The following is a 20,913-nucleotide window of genomic DNA, read 5'->3' as shown; positions in this document are numbered from 1 at the left end:
TACATCGTAAGGTACCTCACTGGTAAGGTAATTTCTTCCTCAGTGTTCTAATATGTGGGTAGAAAGCAGGGTCGAAGAGGTGGATGGCATCTTCCTTTGAGCTCTTATTATAGGTGTGAGCTACTGGATAAATTCACCTTGTTCTAACATCTTTAGTTTCGCCGGCCTCTGCTCAGGACAGCAGCAATAGGGTTGCTACCTGAGCAACCTCAGAGAAGTTGACCCTGCCTGCTATGGTTCTGCCTGTCTGAAATACATTTACATCTGTATTTGACGCTTCAGTCCTGTTTTCCCGTTGCTCGGTTGCAAGTTGAAGCAGCGAGGGAAGGCGTGTTTCTCACTGCAGCTGGTGATGCAGTACCACAGATCCTGCACTTCTCTTTCAGACGGCTCCAGCGCATGTGGTTGATTAAGCACATCAGCTGACATACAAATGAGAGAGACATAACTTAGCTGGGCACACAGATCACACCCCTCTTATCCCCCTCTCCGACTGGATTTGCAAAACACCTGCAGCGAAGGCTTCACAGAGGGGCTACCTCTTATTAGGCCTAGAGCACAGAAAACCCAGCAGCCTACCCAGGCAGCGCAGTAATTCCCAGCACATCCCTGAGTTGAAAGCCTCCGGATGAAGATGTATCTGAAGATGGTGGTTGCTGCCTGGGTGAGTTTTTCCACCAGGTCAGTGAGCTCATGCAGCTTGTGCAGAGTGCTCCTGCTGACATGAAGGATGGGGTAGGTGAAGAAATAACCATCCTTTCCAGTACACTGGCTGAAGTCCATTGTGGAGTTCCAGGCATGTCTGCACATACCTTTGGGGAACACTTAATGTGTCCAGTCTGAAAACTGAGGCACCAGGAAAACGTCAGTGACAGCTGGTGAGGGGATGCCATTATCACCTGAACTGCAGTTAGGTATTAGAAATGGCAGATAGGTGCTCAAGTTCTTTTGAGGACCAGAGTCTCTGTGCATAATGTAATTATCTGAATGTCTGAAGTACAGCTTCTTTTCTCCTCTTTTAATAAAAGTGGAAATTTAAATGGAAAACTTCTGTTAAGGTACATTAAGCCTCAAGATTTGAATACAACAATCAGCTCCTTCAGGCTCTGCTTTCCACAGCTTTTCTCACTTAGCCAGATGATATATGCAAGCTGTGTTTTAGAACTGAGCTCTGCCCTCCTTTACACCAGGAACCCTCATTAAATTCAGCTGAATTCATTGAATTTAACAGGATTGCCTGGTATAATTAATGTTTTGAGGACAGAGTTTGTCCTTAGCTTTAATGTTTTAACATCATATAGAGCATTCAGATGTGTAACAGGCAGAATATAGGGAAGTCAAACACTTAACTTGTATATATGTTAAATCCAAACCATAAAGTGACACTGACAGTCTTTCCTTGATTTCATAAACAGTTAACAATTTGCATACATCCAGCAGTGATAATATGCCTTTGCATTTAAATTTTAATTATTCTGCAAGTCTACCAGGATGTCACTTGTTTAATGGCTCACTGAGCTTAGAGGTCACCCAGTCCAAGTCTCCTCTAATGGCATTTTTATCTGAGTAAAAGCTTCTATGGATAAGAACACAGCAAACATGCTGAAGTGAGACCTATGTAGTAATACACATGAATTAGAATGTACAGAAATTTGGAGAACGGGATTATTGTTGCTGCCTGTTCTGAGCTTCCCTTCCCCCTCCCCAAGACACTTGCCTCTGCCATGTGCTCTGAACTCCTTTGTTCCAGGCATGGACAAAACCAAATGTAACTCAGACTCTTTAGCAGTGTCTGATTGGCCGGTCACCCCGGGTCTGCCCCCAGTCCTCCCCTCTCCCCTTCTCCTAATAAAAGAAAGGGCCCGCGAGAGGGCCTGGCCTCTTTGGCTTGCACCCTTTCTGCGAACATCTTGTCTCTGTCTCTATTTGAAAGCTTCTAATTGCAGGAATTGGCAACCAAAGACTATATTTCTCCCTCTTTGCTTCTACTGGTGGTATCAGTTTTGCAGCTACCATTTGCCACTTTTAGAGCTACTGAAATGCTGGATTGCCCGTGCTACCTCTCTAGGCTGCCCGAGGCTTTCTAAGGCATTGAACTACGAGCCTAGCCGGTAAAAGCTGTGACTATCTCCACAGATTATGTTTTCAGAGTGTTTCTTTTTTAATGGTTATTTGACTCTGACTAGGATAATAAATTTTTATTCTCTACCAGTCAGAAAACAGACTGTCACTGACATGAGCAGTATCAGGCACTACTTAATCAAAAAGGAAGTTTACTCCAGTTGTAAAGAGGCAAGTGGCTTCAGCATGTTGGATGATGATGGATCATGCTACTTTCACTTAGCATTGGAACAGACAAATGAAGCTTCCTGACACTTCAGCTAAATGTGTGTGAATCTCTCTTGTATTATTTTACATATTACTGTAAAAAATTGTAATGGAAATTACAGATAACTTAGGTTGGAAAGGACCTTTGAAGATCATCTAGTCCAATCCCCTCCCAAGGGCAGGGACACCTCCCACTAGAACAGGTTGTTCAAAACCCATCCAGCCTTTGTCTTGAACACATCCAAGGATGGGGAGTCTCTCTGGGCGAACTATTCCAGTGCTGCACCAAGTAGTATATTTTCCTTATGTCCAATCAAAACCTATTCGCTTTTAATTTAAAACTGTTTCCCCTTGTCCTATCACTACATGTCCTGGTAAATTGTTCAGTGCTTTCAATGTCTTTGAGAACAATGGTCATCACATACCAGAGTTCTTTTCATCTCCAAAGAAACCCCATGGCTAAGAAAAGGGACCTATACTGGAGAAAATATAATACTAGAATATCAAAATGAGTACAGGGAGTAACATACCTGATCAGATTAACAGGTGTAACAAACTGAAAACTACAGTAACTTCAGCTATCAGAGTAAACTGAGAATCTGTCCAAATACTGTTAAACTGTTAATTCTCGTTTCTTTTGCCTCTGATTTGTGAGTTCTTTTACTCGGAGTTTGCATTCAAACACAGGAGGCGCCAGGCTTTTCTTCTAATCCATGTTTATTATTTTCTTATCTATGGTACAGCTGCATGGGATGTGCTTCTTAGTTAACAAGGTGGAAAATGGCCCTGAGTTCTACCTTCCAAGGCCATTTAAAGTCCAATCTACCCAATTAGGAAATGCCAATCAATTTATTTTTACTTATAACCCAGTAACTATTCATTTATGATCTGCACTGCGTGTTTTTTGACCCAAAAGTAAACCACACAGATTTGTGAAAAAGAAGGGGAAAAGAAGAACAAACCCACACCCAAATCCTCCATCTTGTTACACGCATATATATATCACTATATCCCATAAACCTAAATTTTCTACATCTCTACATATTCCACCCAGTGACATAACTTTAATTACACAGCAACAATCTCAGTGTTACCCCATAATTTGGGAAGCCTTTCCCAAGGCCTCAGGTCAAATGCAGTGTGCTTTTGAAGATCATTACCTGTCAGCACTGAAAGACTGAAATTCTCTAAAGCCAGGGGTTCCAACATTAAACCTTGTCTAAAATCCTAGCAGCATTTAAAACAAATGTAAAACCTCATAAAGAATAATGCTAATGTAACTACTTTTAATTTACTATTTTAATACTCACTAAAGTTATGTAAATGGCGTTTAAGCCCAGCTGAAGCAGGTGATATGGAATATTTCATTTTTGAGTTTAGTAGTGGTACCTTAGGACAAGTCTACTCAGGTGCTGCACCAGTTTAATTCAGATCCAGCTGTGCGACCTACAGGCCACGTTAGAAACAGAAATACCAACTGCTTTAATATTTTTTCAGTTGATCGGTACATAACTAACTTTTGTTTCAGTGTACAAGTATGGCCTGTCAAACAGAAATATACTATAAAAATGGAGCAAATTCTGTTTCTGTAGGCTTATGCCTTTTCAGGTGACTAGCAACTTTGAAGCATCCTTACCTCTTTTCATGTCTAGGCTGCAGAAGTTTTTAAACAACGTGATTTTTGAGGACAGCTGTTTGGCCCCTGTACAGTATCTCCAGATGGACAAGCATAAAAATGAGTTACTGGTTACCTAAAAATACAGGTGGGGCTATTTAAAGGGAGTGAGAATTAATTGATGGATATGGTATTAAAAAAATGTAACACACAAAATTGTCCCATGGCAGTGATTTATGTCAAGAAACAATTGCTAAACATTAAATCTCAAAACAGTAAAACTGCCCTATGAACAGATGTATACATTATGTTCCTATATGAGTGGGAGTATCTGCATTGAATTTTTACAATACAGATGAATGGAAAAATGTGGGCAGAGATGTGAAATACACTGATATCACAGTGGTACTGTGATTCCAAAAATCTGTGTTCTGAGGGATGTGAAAATCAGTGTATGCTGATACTGCTGCATCACTGGTAATTGCTTTGTGTCCTGAACCCCATTTGGTTCCACTTCATGTGGCCTAACCCTTAGATACCTCTGCCTCAGGCTCTGCATCATTTTCCTTGGGAAATACTTCGTGCACAGTGTTTCCACTTGATAATGGGAAAGGAGAGGAACTGAGCTGAAATTCCTTGTGCTTCCACTCCAACTCCCAGTGCTCCTTTCTCTACCCAGCAGAATGCCGGAGTGCAGCAGCTTTTAATCTGAAAGATTTAACAGTAACACAAAACCAAGGAAGTACAGGGAGACCATTTAGTATAGTCGCTCATACTGTGGGAAACTGATACTGTGCAGGACTGTGTGACTCCCTCACATGCTCTTGGACACGTCCCTGTGCTACCGGGACTTGGACCAGATGGCCTCCAGCAGTTCCTCCCAATCTCGGCCATGATGTGATTCTGAATGGTGGTTTAGCAAGCAGCCATGGACACACAAAGGTGTAATACTCAGGAGTCTGACAGGGACAAAATGAGACACACACAGTAGAAGCAAATGAAGAGAGGTGCATTCAGAATCTCCTCTCCATAATACACATACTGATACTCTGTCAATAACTCTTAGCTGATGAAATAAGCTCTTGCGGCTTGCTCATAGCTACTGAAAAATTACCAAGACAATATAAGGTTAAATTCAGTTTTTCTCATAAGAGAATCTGAGTAGTTGATTATATATATATACACATATATATACATATATATATAACACAGTGCACTGTAATGAAGAGTAACTGGACAGTAACAGACCTGTAGGTATGAAGCTGGCTCTAGGTCAGCACAAAGTCTTTGCAATGACAGGCCTGTTAGAGGTGACAGGTTCTGTAATAATACCACTGAATATTCATAATTGAATAAATTTTATTTCACATTTACACATTAGCAAGAGTATATACAATTTAAAAAATCAGCCTTGCTGGGAAAAATTAGTTGGAAATCATCTATCCTAACTTGAGACACTGAGTATTAAAGCTATCACCCTCTTTGATAGCTACAGCCTCTAGAAGTGCCTGCTTCTTCTGCATACTGCGAGATGACTCCAGTTCATACATAGTAGTCAGGTTGAAGAGGACACTCTCGTGTAGGTAGTGTTTAGGGTCCTGCTGAACCATTCCTTCCAACTGCCGGAGGGAATCCTTCAGTTTTCCCAGGTAAAGAAGACAAACAGCAGCATTGTTGTTAGCCTAGTAAAAAACATACTGTAAATAAACAGTGTAAACAGTGTGCTTATAAATACACACATATATATATATATATATGTATGTATGTATGTATTTACAAGTGATGAGAGAGAAGGAAAAGAAGTCTATCATCTGCAATTACAACATATTTACTGTATGCTAAGAATTACTATTCTGCATGTGTGTGCAAAACTCAAATACATTATCAATTATACAGTGCTATCCTTTTCTTCTTAAAATTCTCAAGATTTACCCTCTGCCATTAAGACCTGCTGACTTCTAAGAGCTGAAAATCTAAAAGACAGAGTCTAAAATGAAATATAAATAGTATAGGACATTAGTCAATTATGATAGCCAAGTGAAACAAATTTCAGAAACCACATGAGTCTCTACATGCAATCATTTTCATAGATTTTTTTTTTTCGTTGCTTCACTATGTTTTCAGAAGTGTTTTTCTCTCTGGCTTACATGTCCACATAAGCAACAGGAAGGTATCTTCTTATTCCAAAAGCATTTACAAATGACTTCACGTAAATCCAGCACATGAGGCAGTCTAAATACATCATAAATTATCAAGTCAGGTTCCATTTTCCTTACCACACAAATCAGGTTTTATGAGTTACTTCAAGATTCCAACAGTACAAAGTGATATAACATGTTTAGCAGCAGAAACTTTCATATACTCTGAAAGTTGCAGATCAAGGAAGAACATGGCCTTTTAGAAAAAAATATTTTTCTGTCCATTCAGGAAACCTGACTGATCTCATGTGATTATAATACACACTATTTTACAGCCTGCAAAATGATGCCATTCATGTGTTCCTTAAACTCAGTCCCTTCAGTCTGTAAATGGCCTTGGATCAGATTACTAGGGGTAAGCTGTCTGACTTCTCAGGACCACTCTTACATGACCATGCACTGAAAACTGCCAGGTCTAGAAAACCCGAAGGTAAATAAACAACTCTTTGATCTCCGTTTTTGACAGGAACCCAAGGCTCTGAAAGGGAATGTGTTAAAAATGTCATGTTTAAAATTACAATATCCCTTCAGTGTTGTGTGAAATCAAGTTAATTTTATACATGTTGGCAGCTGCCGTTTCTTTTTCTGACATGCAAGTCTATGCTAAAAACAGTGAGTGCAAAAAAAAGTGCTTTTGCAAAGATCCTGTAAAAGAAGAGTGTCTCAGAATTTCTACATGCATGCGTAAGTATTCATGCCCTTCATACAGACTGGTTCTTAATTTTCCATCCCATTTTCCATCTTATCCTTATGTATACTGAAAACCTTTTGGCACACATGCCACATCCCATTTTTCTGTAAAGCTCTGAGCATACTCTGGGTACTAATTAAATCCATGCATGACATATTACGAGAATAATTTAGGTGTTCATTATATATGTAGCAATTTGAAGATTTACCACAGCATTTGATGAGTCGATCCTTAAAATTTCTGTGAAAAATCGATGAGCTTCTGCAAAATTATTCTGACCAAGGTGGAGAAATGCTCTAGAAAGTAAGTGACATATAAATGAATTCTCCTCAAAAACCCAAGGTAATACATTTAAAAATGAATGGACACCATTTTTTATTTTTCCTGTTACAGATGTAAGAGTTTCTGACATTTGTTCTTCACAGTGTGAAGGAGACGCTGATTTACAGACAAATGGAATGACAATTTGGATCACTCAGCTATTACATTTTCTGCCTATGAAAGCAACAGTCTTCATTGTGTTTTTATTGATTTAAATGCAAATACTCTCTTCCCAGAATTATTTCTCTTCATAAAATTAGCCATATAATTTTCAGAGCACTTTTGAATAGTATCTTCTAAATATATTAAGCCAATGTGCTAACCATTGCAAAGTGAGTCCCCCATCACACAGCTCCATTTACTACAGTGTATTCAAGCATCCTTTGAAGGTACTGGGTGGTACCTTCCTGGCAGATCTGATTATAGGATGACTGCCCAAAATAACTTCTCCTCTCCTAAGAGTTATTTATGCAAAGGTGTATTGAAAAAAAGCAGTGAAAATATGCAGTGCCTGAAAGAATGAGAAAAAGCTTTGTAAAATCAACGGAAGGATTGCAGTTTCAATGCAGAATAATATGACTGTATCAAGTTACAGAGGTCTCCTGAGTCTGTATGCCATTCAGTCTCACTTATGACAGATGAAGTCAAGTAAGAGAGAAAGAGAACAGGATTGTCTCAAGGGTAGTTTAAGGATCACACTGCATACTTTGTAAAACTACATTTTAAAAAGTTTTCTTTAGCTATTAAATGATCTACCTGTTCATTAAAACCATAATTTGGCTCTGTAGTCCATCCAATTTGTGAGTCACTTTCTCAACATCTTGAAAATATTTTTCTGCAGTTTTTATGTCTCCAATCTAGACAGAAAAATCATAAGTAAGTTACGACAACAAGAAGAGATACATCCTGATTTTATCTTGTAAGGACACAAAATCATATATAACATATCCATTAGCAATCTTTTTACACTAAGGTGACTGGGTAACACCTGTTGCAAAACAATGTATTTGAAGAGCCACGTTAAGGTCATGAAAAGCACCACAGAAGCATGTGCAGTTTGCCTAAGGCAGCTTCTCAGCTGGGAGCTCAAGAGCACTCACAGACTGTAGGGCAGGGAGGCCCCATATCCTCATCTGGCTCTTTTGTTGTAACTAACTGCACAGTTCAAAAAAGTAGCTGAAAATGAGAAAAGGTCAGAGTTACTTCCAAAGGGCTGGGGTGTTACTCCATAGGAAGGGAAGACAGACACCAGTGGCCTTGTAGGTAGCACAGGATCCACACCAGGTTAACCCACAGCCTCTGGGTCATAGTCAGGGGCCACAGGATGACTTCAGTGCATCACACCACATGTCAGAAAACAACTACAGTGAAATGGGCCACTGAGGATATTGGGAAGATGGTCCATTTGCAGATTAAAAAAACACCAATGAGTGGCTCGAGCAGGATGAAGGAATGAGAGATTTTAAAACTGGCATAAAGAAGTACAGATTTGATGGAGGTGGAATGGGAAAGGAGATTTCTAAAAAGGAAGGGGTATTTCACCTAAAGGAATGTTACATACATTGCTCTTTGAGATGAAAAAAAAAATACTTGAAGAACGCCACTTATTTTGAAAATAAGTTAGCAGTGTATTTTTCAGGCTGGAGAGATGGAAGAAGATGAAAACTTACTACTTGGTAAAATAAATCAATCAGAATCAGAATCTATCAAAAGGAATAAAATGAAACCAGTTCAGAAACATAAAACCATGGAACCAGGCAGTCCTCAGGTGGGGAGATTCAAGGGGCTCTCAAGAGACCACCTGTTTGTTTAAGAACAGGACAAAATTATGAAAAATGTTTGTCACAAATGTGTTGAAGTCTCCTTAAAGCTCTCAGATGGTGTATATTACACATCTGAGTCTTACTAGGAAACTTAATCCAGAATTCTTAAATTGCCCTAGTATTAGAAAATACATTCTATCTTACTGCACTTTTTACCTCAGTTTTTTGTCCTGTCCATAGTGGTAGGGGAGAATGTGCAACTCCTCTTTTTTTACGGTCTTTTGCATACTTGATAATTTTTTTCTTCCCCTTCTACAATGAGAATCAATTTGCAGGCAAATCAGTGTTTACCCCTTTCTCATAAGTAATGCTTTCTGGATTCTCTGAACTCTCCCCTGTTACTTCACATCTTCCCTGAGTGCCCACGTAAGAGGTCTCAACAATCCAACTGATCTCTCACCAGCAGTGAGAAGAAGGAATCACTTTATATTTCACACATGAATACGAATTTTGCTTTTACAGCAAATATCTGGAAGTCCAATTTGTTTACTCCTGTGTAGTTTTCTTACTCTCAGCCTATTTCCTTTCTACAGGGAATAGGCTTGTTGTTTCTTCCCATTTTGTATTTGTATATTACTCCCAGTCTTTGGTAGCATTTTGCCTTTGCTGTTTGAATCACAGCCAATTTAGCATTTCAGTTTCTTAACTTGTCAAGATTATTTTGCATTGTGATCCTGCTCTTCATAGTGTCTGTACCATTTCCAGCTTGGCATCATCTGTACATTTTACAAGCATTCTTCATATTTCATCATACAAGTAACTACCTAACCAAAAAATACAAACACTACAAACCCTAAAGAGATCCTTGTGGAAAAGATCATCTAGCAAGTCCTTCTAGTCATCAGCAAATGACTTTCTAATTGCAATTTTCAGGGACAGCAAACATCCATCTGAATCATCTAGATTTCTTCCCAATTTGCTTATGGGAGTATCACAGTGGCAGTACCCAAAGCCCTACTCACACCACTAATATAACAGATACTGCTTCACCTCTAACCACAAGACTTAGCCCTTGGCCATATAAAGAAATTATTCTTCTTTACATTTAGGAGATGATCCAATTGAACACTGCAGTCAAAGATGCAACTGTCCATCTACCAAGCATTTCTGGAATACCCAATAATAGTCTTTTCCAATGAAACAGATGCATTTCTCCCAGATGTTATGTAACTGGACTCAAAAAACCTGAGTATTACTCATTCTAAAATACCATACATTCAGTTATAATGACAAAGGATACAATTTCTCTCTATAAATACCACTAAAGATGTAAATCACCATGAAAATAATTGCATTTAACTAGAGGATAATGCTGGCAAAGTGTAAATGAATCTGTCCTTGAGTATTTTTAGCCTGGAAATTAGAAGGAATCCCTTAACCATGAGAACAATCAATTTCTAAAGCAAGCTTCCAGTTTGCTCTCCTGGGAGCTTGATGCATCCAAATCTAATATGCTTTGATAATAATCAGACATTATTTGTGATCATGAATAGTTCTGATTTCTTAGCAGCATCTTGTATCTTCTCAGCAAACATGCCAAACTCTTAAATCTTATTTTTGCCACAGAGGGGAAACAGTTTACTTTTTAAAATTTTTTCATGGAGAATACCATTTAAAAGAAATAATTAGTTTTAATTAGTCATCATTTTAACCAATTTAAGTGGTCTTTATCACTTAATTTTATTTAACTTAGTTCAGAAAGTATGACTTCAGTATCTAATAATAATTAGCACATCAAACAAAAATGAAGATTCTACTGTTAACCTTAAATAATCCTATCCTCTAACAAGGACCCTCCAATATACTATGTGCTTTACTTTCTTGTTTGTCTGGAAACCAAGATTATTTTTCTTAAGTACTCCTAGAAATTTTTTATTGCTTTTTGACTCAGTTTTGCAGCAATCTGTTGCAGAGGGTAAGGTCAGGCAGCTTTTAAAATTCTTTCTTAGTGTACTTACTCAAATGGATTTTGGATAGGTCAGCCAGTGAGCACTACACAATATAATCCTAGAGACTAAAATGTATTCACTGTTTCTCCATTTCATGTGAATTTCTGTTTTACACATCAGGTGACTGATGAAAGAATTACAGTCCTTACGAAAATTTCTTTGTGATAGCCTCTGTCTTTTCCTCCATTCTGCACTTCTCTATTCTCATTTCCCACTTTTTAAGGCAACAGCCAAAGGCCAGACATCACATCTAGACCTCCTCATGCTCCATTTACATGTGAAGATAAAGAGGACATGATGCTTTAGACCAGTTAGCTCAATTTAATTAAGGAAAAAAATATCGCCAATAAAGCGAAGTTTTGCATGTTGAAAAAGGTTGTGATTTTTTTCCGTTAAACCCCTGAATTACACTTTATTCTACATTATGGCTTTGTTTCATATGTATGATGTCTATTGTCAAACAGTCTCTGTGACTGATAAGCAACTGCAATCTGGCTGCCTTAAAGCCTCTCTTGGTAAATGTTCAAAGTTAGCGGCATAGTCTGAGATTATTTGGGAATTACTACTTGTTTTGAGAAGTTGTGACATTTGAATATGAGAAAACTGCTTTCCAATTTTACCTGCAAGATATTTTTTTTTTTTTTCCAGGGAGTGCCTTGTCAACAGTGCACACATACCACAGAATTATCTTGCCAAAATGATGATGCTCAGGATTGCAACACATTTATCTTTCTTTAATTTGAACGTCTTGGTTTGGATTACCTGCACACTGCCTATTTCTCTTAATATATCAAAATCTTGCATCTGTTGCACCAGTGCCCCCCAGACAGAGCTGAAGATTTTGTCACAGAAAAAGACAAGAAGCCAAGCAATAAAACCTTATTTCCTTAAGGTGCTAGAAGAAAGGAAAGCATTTGCAGTTAGAAATTATTCCTTTTAACGTCTATCTTCTAGATATCTTCTAATATCAAGGATTCCTCACACCCCCTTTTGCTATGTCCAGATCTCACAATAAGACCCCTAAGAACTGAAGGCCTGTTGTCACATTGTGGAGGGCAGTGATTTCAAATGATTCTGTAAGTTAGGAGAGGCTTTCCTCACGGGAGTGAAAATGTCTCCATAGCAAATGGAGTGACAAACAGACTTTGGGTGTGACATCAGGGCAAACACTCTTGTCAGCAAGGCAGTGCCAGTAACGTACCCAGTCATTTTCCCAGTAAGACCAGAACTATTAATAACTTGTATTTCCTTTAGTATTTTGCATATTCACAGTACCATTCTTTAATATGCATAATTACTATGTTCCCTGTTTAGGTAATAATTAATGCACGCAGGCAATATCATAAAATTGCTCCAAAGTGATGGAGATCCCCTTTAAACTAGACTTTCAAAGACAGACATGTCTACCACACTGTGAAACCACGCTCCTGCTGAGAACTGAAAACCCGTAATTGAATTTGAATGACATTCTATGATTTGAAGCAAACAATGTTAATAATTCTCTATTAAGAGTAAATTACTCGATTTCAATATAATTTTATTACAGGAATTCACAAATAAGATAATTTATAGATACTTGACAATCCAAAATTAGATTTATCATTAATAATAAAAGTAAGTAGATAAAAAGAGGAAAAGTTTGAAATATCAGTATCAGAAATATGAAACTGCAAAGAACTTGTGAAATACTAAAAATTAAAAAAATCAGATAGCTATGTAGATGCATCTTTTTATGAAAAACAAAAAACCATCTATTTCTACTTATTAAATACAGTTCCATGGACATCTATTATACTTGTACTGTCTTATTTTTTTTTTTAAGGTGCCCTTCCCTGTCTTCTCAGGGATATCATCTGGACAATAGAAGGACACTCTTGATTTTTTTCTAGATGAAGATTGCAGTTCTGTGGTGTGACTGAGAGTTGCATGCAGTCTGAGGCAGTGAGGCATGAAATTTTTAGTGAAATTCTGGCTCACTTTTGTCAATGGGAGCTTTACCATTAGTTTTAGGGAAAGCAGAATGTCACATTTTGACCGAAGTACTAGCGTAACTTTCTACAGCATATTCTTTACTTGCTAATGTACTTTTAATACTATAGGTGCTTCGTATTTCCTAATTTTATCTAATATGACATGGTCGAAGGGTTTTTGTTTTGAGCACTGCCTCTGCAATTTGACATGCGCCCTACAAAAACAGCTATAGTTTTAAATGCAACAATTATTCTCTATGTAGCTATCAACAGCAGTATTACCTAGCAAATTTAGAACAAAATGCGTACCTGAAGGAAAATCCTTCCAATTCCACTCAGCAACTGAGGCTCTTGCTGTGGGTAATATTTGATGACAGTGTGGTAAGCATCTACAGCCAGCACATAGTCCTAAGGGTGAAAAGCATACAATCAGGTATTTCAGCTCAGAATACTTCAGCCTTTGTCAACTTCTTTGTGAAGATGTATTCCAATAGAATTAAAGCATTTGCAACTTGTCAGTGGGACAGAATTTCTATCAATCACTGTAGGCACTAGTAGATGACTTATATTGGTCTTTTCTCAGTTATACTGGAACTGCATACACAGGGGATTTTTTTTTTTTTAAACGGGATTATATTCTTTTTGTAGCTAAATGCCACAAACGAAAACTCTGAACATTTACGCCTCATCTTAGATAATGATTTAGGATGGAAGTCAAGCACCTTCTGTGTGACTGGGAATATACATACTTGAGAAGTGTCTCATGTTTCAAATATGTATGTAATTTACATGGTTTAACAAACTATATTCCAAAGCTTTGTGAAGTGCCTGTGCACATGCTCTTGTGAAAAGCATCATGTGACAGAAACTGCAATTCTTGTACATCTTCAGATGACAAACTAGCACTACTACCAAAGGAAACAAGACATTTTCTCTTTCTCCACCCAAACTGTTAGGCTTTTTAGTGCGTAAAAGCAGGTAATCTAAATAGAAAATGGATTTTGGCTAAAACTAAGTGAGGGGAGGGCTAGTTCTGATCTCCAGAAAGCTTTGCAAGTGATACATCTGCACAAAGGCCGTGCTGGCAGGAGGCAACTCTGAGATCTGCCTGTTCAACATGGAGTGCCAGTATGCCCTCCAGCTAAGGACCAGTGACAGAAGATTAAACAAAACCATGGTCCCATTTCCCACTGGAAAGAAATGCCCATGTGACTGGTTCCTGCAGTTCAGCTGTTTCATGGTTGAACTGCAGTAATTCAGTGACCTGGGCAGGACATGACTTTCAGAGCCTGGCCACATGGTTTGGCAGGCAGAGGTAAGAGGCACTGCATGTGCTCTGTGCTGACTGAGACAGGCTGTAGCTGTAGGAACGTCCACTGGCCCAGGACTGTGCCAGCCTCAGTTGCTGCAGCTTGGAGAAACGTGAGCGGAGGCAGAGAGCACCTGCCTTTGCTTACAAGGGGCAGGCCAAACAAAGGCTTAGTGCTGTAACACTCTGGTGCTTCCCAACAGTCCTGCCCTTCAATTTAATACAAGAATTGTGGTGGGCATTAGAAAGCAAAGGACAACAGAGAATAATCGTTCAGAACTACACAGACATCTTGGGATACTCTCTGCCCTTCCATTTTTCTTGGTCAAATTATAGTACTCATTTAACTTGTCCCTAATGTGATCACAGCTACTAGTAAAGCTTGTTTTTCTTCATCTCCTGCTTAGCTTGAGGAAGCAATGTTCCCCAGGTGTAATGAATTCCTTTTCCTGAGGATGCATTTAAAAGGATGTAAACCCTGCACCCAGCTCTGAAGTCCTCAGCACAGGAAACACATGAATGTGTTGGAGCAGGTCCAGATGAGGGCAACAAAAATGGTGAGAGGGCTGGAACACCTCTCAAGAAGGAAGGCTGAGAGAGTTGGGGTTGTTCAGCCTGGAGAAACCTCACTGCAGCCTTTCAGTACCTGAAATGGGCTTATATATCAGGGCCTATTGTGATAGGACAAGGCATAATAGTTTTAAATTAAAACAGGGTTGACTTAGACTAGATATAAGGAATAAATTGTTTACAATGAGGGCAATGAAACACTGGAACAAGTTGCCCAGAGCTATGGTGGATGCTCCATCCCTGGAAACATCCCAGGTCAGACTGGTTGGTGTTCTCAGCAACTCAATCCAGTTCAAGATGTCCCAGTGCATGGCAGGGGTAGGTTGGACTACATGACCTTTAAATGTCTGTTCTGACCCAAACCATTCTATTTGAAATATATTAATTGTTTCATACAAACAAAAAGTCAAGACACATCTTTGGAGTCTGATCTGTATATGAGAGAAACTACATGTCCTGTAACTGTAGGAGATGAGTTAAACAGCCCAGGAAAGCCCTCTGCAGGACCCTTCTTTTGCAAACAACTTGTATACTGTGGGTATAATGATTAATTCTGAACAATTAATTATTAACATTTAGAGGTTATTCCAATTCTAACATGCCATGACAAGTCACACTTATTATTGGTAATAAAAAGACTTTAAGGAAAACCAACATGCCATATACACAAGCATATTTATTTAAATTCTGGTGTATTTATAATTCATTATTTAAATGTGATGAAATTAAAACAACCACAATTTTTCATGAATTTATGATTTAGGAAAAACTCAATTTTCATTGTAACAGCTCTCAGTAAAGGACTTAATTGATCATGGAGTATGACTGTCAGGCAGGCATAAAAAACTTGGAATAGGGACCCTTTGATCTAGCTCTTTAGAGGAACCCCAGCCATGCTTGTAGAACCTATTAATTCTTCCAAGAGTATAATCCACTAAATCTGAAGGATTATCTGTGACTGTGCTTTCAATCCCTTCAAGCATCAAATGTGGTCACTAGAGAAATAATTTTCTTGTATCAAATTCTGTGGTCTAAAGCTGCCCCTTACCCAGTGCTCACTCTTGTGCACACTCTAAGGCTCTGGCTACACAACAAAGATGCACAGCACAACCACGAGGGATTGGGGCTCTGCAGTCACATCCCCAAACTGATGCAGAAACAATTCCCAGGAGACCATGCAGCAAGTTGAAAGGAAAGTGCTTCTGCCAGCTTAGTTTACAGGTCAGCATGAACTGACAGCAGAAGAGCCTCAGCCACAAGAAGCTGCATGAGTGGGCAATGTTTGCACAATCACAGCAGCACAGGCTCTCTCGTGTACATAGCAGCCAGCCTTGGTAGGAATAAGCAGCTATGTCTTAGAGGCCCAAGCTGCAGGGGCTCAAGGGATTTGGCCTAGTCAGGCAAAGAAACCCCCCTCCTAAACCTAACATTTTCCTTAATGTTATCTCCAACACCATATGCATTACGAGTACATAAAGACTGACAGCTCCTAAAATGTGAGAGTAGAGGTGAATGTTAAGAGTCTATGCACTGTGCTGGTGGACACCGCACCCTCTTTCCATACAACAGGATAGCACATTGCATCTGTGCTTACCCACCCCATGCCTTGCAGTATGTGTCACAGAAATGGGACCCATTTCTTCCAGGAGATGGAAAGAGACAAAATTATTTATGTCCAAAGGCAAAAGCAAGGATGGCCCCAGGATGAAACTGTGAAACATCATCATATCTAGGCTCACTTCTAAATACAACCTCATTCTGTAGTCACCTGTGGATCCCACAGTGAGTTTAATATGCATTTATTCTTCTCCCCACTCTATCATGAAAGCATTAGGTGATTTCTTGAATACCCTACATGTGATACAGAATGATACTATTCAGTGGTGAGTTATAGAGGCATCTTATCTGACAGTTCCTTGTGATGGAGCATATAGTAAAATAGATGATATTTGGTCTCACTTACGAAAGACTGTTGTCATTCACAGTTTTGCTAATGTGACATAATACAACAAAGATTGTCTGATAGAATAATACATACACACCACCTCTGAGGAGTGAAGTCTTGACTGATACAAGGTGTGGTTGTGAGGAGTAAAACACATTAAGTACCACCAGTAAAAACCCCAATGACTACAGCCTGTGATCTTAAGACTTAAGAGATGAGGCTGACATATTGTCATGGTCTTTAATTTCAAAAGATTAAGAGCCTTCCAGTTTTCCACACCTTTGTAAAAAAATCCCAGAAGAAGGACTTAAGTTACACTATTCAGGATATGAATGAGAATTGGCCTATTGTTTTATAACTCAATACCTCTTTTATTATGAAAATTTGGGGTTAACATTACAATATACTAATCCAAAATAGTTCTAGTAAGCCACTGGACCTACTTGCTGGAGTATATTTTTCCTTTAATGCACCATAGTGTAACTGTACTTCCCTTCATGGTCACTGCATTACACATTTTCATGTTTCCCTCATCACCACCTTAAGTACTTAATTAGAAATAAGCATAAATGACCATGATGTGTAGAATGCTGAGAATAAGTTCAAGAAACCTTATGACTAAAAATCTTAGTTATAGAAGTGGATAGTTCATAAATACTCTATTTTGGGGAGAAAGGACAGGGATAAGTTATCCTTCCTCTCTATCTAGTGCAGTTGTGGAAAGGTTATGAAAGCAGAGATTCACAGTGCTATGAATCTCGAGAGCTGTACTGCAGCACTCAGGCACAGGACATGATGATTCATGCAGTCTTTCTCCTTTAAATGATAGAGGAACCAAAGTCCTCAAGCATCAGTCTCTTGTGTCACTAGCACAAGCTGTTACCTCCTTTTTGGTACAGTTTTAGTTGTATTATATGTATGTATTAATGTGTGTGTGTAGAGTTAGAATATGTTAGTTTGGACATTGAGCCAACAATATTGGATAAGGGGTGGAATGTCTTGGGGTTACTTTATGATGTGTATCCCATATTGCTGCCCTATGCCTAGACAAGAATCCTGCGCCTTTTCCCTAGCTTTTAAGGCAGACTTTTAAGATGGGGGGGGGAAGCCGGTGGAATTCCTTCGGCACTGTGTTCAAAACCAGAGATAAGCTTGCTGGCTTCTTCTGCCCGGCTGCTCCACTTCTCCAGCAGAGCAGAGTTACATTCCTTTTGCTTTTCAGCTAGTTCCCTGTTCATCAGCTCAAGTACAGAGCCCTGGGACTTTGGCTTCTTCTTCTTCTCTTCCGGGACTGTTCAGCAACACCAGAACATACCGGGAGGCCCTACGCCTTGGCCGAACCCCAGCTCTGGAGAGGAGAAAGCCACACCCACAAAGGACTCTGAAATCTACCCAGGTTCTCTCCACAGCGAGAGGTTTTATTATTTAGCATTATTCTTTCCCCATGCTGGCGTGCATTGTGTTTGTTAAAAAAATAACTTTTTGTCCTTTTTCACTTTTCTCTGAAGAATTTTCTTTCCAAACGTGGTGGGGGAGAGACAGCTGAAACCTGCTTTCTTTGGAGGGGACATTCCTCCCAGAGCATTTCCTTTAATTTGTCTCAAACTGTGACAACCCAGATTAAAATCAATTCTAATGCGTTTGTGTTACGAAGGGCAAGTTCTACAAAAGCTAACACAACACTGAAGAAAACTAAAAAGCACAAAATGTGCCTTTAATTAGAGGGCATTTATAATATATATGGAAAATACTTAAAGTGTTTATTCCTTAGAGAGATAAAAGTCTGGTAAGATAATGTCAAAAGCGATTTTAGCTCAGATGAAAAGAACTTAAAAAGTTCTTAAGACACTTCCATGGCGATTTAGTAAAGTGATAGGCATTTTGCAGATAAGACTTTTGAAATGAAGCAATGCACATCATCATTTGTATGTTAAATTAATATTCCCCTCATGCAGCTATATTCAGGATACACTCTCATAGTGACTTAAGCCCACAGTTCTTGTAAATGGAAGTCTACAGTGAGAGGTTACATGGTCTCCCTCTGCCCTTCCCCTCCTGCTGTGTTTCCACATCTTTCCTTAAGTTGCCCCTTGTTTACAGGAAATGGGAAAGCTGTTTGATATCAGTTAATATGACTGAGATCCACCATTTCTTTGTCATTTGGTTAAGTCCAACATTGGTGCACAGAAGGAAGGTAGAATCCATTTAAGAAAGGTTATATAAATTAAGGGAGATGCACAGGAAATAAAGGTATATTAAGACTGCCTTAAACTGCTACCAAATTGTCACTGGTCACACAGATAAAGGGACACAGCAGGCAGAATTCAGCACCTAGAAAAGATAGTCCCAGGGTGTAGGAGACATGACTGATTTCCTGTGTCTGGGTGAATCACTTTGCCTTCACTCGCTATCTCCAAATTAATATACCCCCCCATCTCAATAATTTAAGGAGATGTTTAACTATGAAACCAATGAGGCATATTTAGAAAGGCAAAAATATTTGTACTACATAAACAGAATCCTTTGATTCAGGTAAGTAATGCTGAAAAGATATGACATGAAATAAACCTAACTAAGAGTTGAGGATTACTAAAGTAGCTTTAAATAGTTATAGGGCCAATATATAATCAAAGTGGGTTTTTTTAATTTTCAACTGTCAATCCTGACAAGATTGTTCCCTGTTAGATACTACCATAGTTTTTTTGGCCAAACAAAGCGGTTGGTAAAAGTGAGATAGTAAGTTTGGGGTTTTTATTCATACCGAAGTCACATTGTTTTACTTTAATAAATTATTATTATTATTATTATTATTATTATTATTATTATTATTATTATCTTCATCATCAACTACTTGCACAAGGTATTCCATCTCGTAACAGTATCAGATCAAGCATAATGTTACAATACTGTAAATGGTCACTAGATGGCAATAGATGGCTCTGACTTGGAGAATGAAATAGTTTTTTTCTTAAATTACACACACGTGAAACACTAGAATAAAAACAAATGCAGTTTTTAAAGTAGATGATACAGCAGCAAAAAAAGGTGGAACCGTGTTAAATTAATATAATTGTTCGTGGAAGAACTTACAAAAGTGTGTTTAAAACTTATTTGAATAGATTCATAATGAATACTCTGGAAGGTAGAGAAGATGACTACAGTACTGCTGCATGTTCGAATGGTCTGGGGATATTCCTGAAAACTGAAAGACCCACAACTAACCTATAGCCAGTGCACTGAAATGCAAATTTCAGATGGAAGTAATTATGCATTAACATGCAGTCGTGGATAACCTGGAAGCTATTGTGAACCATAAATTTATAATTTAACAGCTGGGAGATAGGTCCTAAATACAACTGGTGTTAAGAATTATCTGAGCTGCAGAATTTCTGAAATACCATTTCCAAAAAGATGATAATTGGTATTCACAAAAATATTTCTATTACTCAAAGAAAATAGCACTAACAAGACCAAACCAGAGGAAGGTGAGAACTGTGCATGGATGTAGATTTGTGTGTACACATGAAACACAATACTACGTGAGTTAAAAAGAATTCACAGCAAAAAGTAAAGTAAATTTCTTGAAAATATACCAGCATTTTCTTATTTATATATTCTACTTTGTTTGGAATGGCAACTCATTCTTTTCTTCACTTGTTTACTGAAAATTATTTAAAAAATGAACCTATATCATGTACCTACTTCAAAAGATGGATGCTTACTAACTCTTAAAAATACCCCATGTTTTAATGAACAATTATTTCTATTCAAGACAGAAATGTTCTTATTGCAACATAATCATGAAAACAAATGGGTATTTCCCCTAATTCTCATAACAAGAATATTCCATTTTGTGTAAAGCTGTATAGCTAGCTTTTATATTAAAAAAAAAAAAAAAGAAATCATACTCTTTTGAGGTATTGTAATATTAAGAATGGAGCCTTGTTTGGAAAGTAGCTCAGTAAACATCAGAGGATCAGGTCTGGCATGACCTTGGGCAATCAAAGTGCAGGGAGCCAGGAGTGCAAATCTTGGCCTGTGGAGATTCTACTGCTGACAGCCCTGCTCTGAGGCTGTTGCTGCTAATTGATTTGTAAAGCACAGCTAAGCTCAGGATAACAGCAGTTTGCTGCAAGAATGGCAACACCCCTGTTTCCCTAACCAAAACATAATCAGCAGAAGTTTTATTTCTAC

The 20,913-nt window shown here is 38.4% G+C and overlaps 1 protein-coding gene across 5 annotated transcripts in view; it reads right to left on the bottom strand.

Moving 5' to 3' along the window:
- Positions 1 to 5,284: 5,284 nt before the first annotated feature.
- The window catches only part of TRAPPC12 (trafficking protein particle complex subunit 12), a 51,730-nt gene continuing 36,101 nt past the window's right edge, over positions 5,285 to 20,913 (bottom strand). For 3 of the 5 annotated variants that reach the window (XM_069011518.1, XM_069011519.1, XM_069011521.1), the window contains exons 9-12: positions 13,205 to 13,303; positions 7,910 to 8,010; positions 7,041 to 7,128; positions 5,285 to 5,625 (exon numbers count right to left, since the gene is read on the bottom strand). In XM_069011518.1, coding sequence (XP_068867619.1) covers positions 5,383 to 5,625; positions 7,041 to 7,128; positions 7,910 to 8,010; positions 13,205 to 13,303 — 531 coding nt within the window. In that variant the 3' untranslated portion in view covers positions 5,285 to 5,382. Of the gene's footprint in view, positions 5,641 to 7,040; positions 7,129 to 7,909; positions 8,011 to 13,204; positions 13,304 to 20,913 lie in introns of all 5 variants that reach the window. The other 2 variants (XM_069011522.1, XM_069011520.1) reach the window with 2 other exon arrangements.

This window comes from Aphelocoma coerulescens, chromosome 3 (assembly GCF_041296385.1).
Source record: "Aphelocoma coerulescens isolate FSJ_1873_10779 chromosome 3, UR_Acoe_1.0, whole genome shotgun sequence".
Lineage (NCBI taxonomy): Eukaryota > Metazoa > Chordata > Aves > Passeriformes > Corvidae > Aphelocoma > Aphelocoma coerulescens.
The sequence above is the reverse complement of the archived record's forward strand: the minus strand, read 5'-3'. Positions and strand labels throughout refer to the sequence as shown.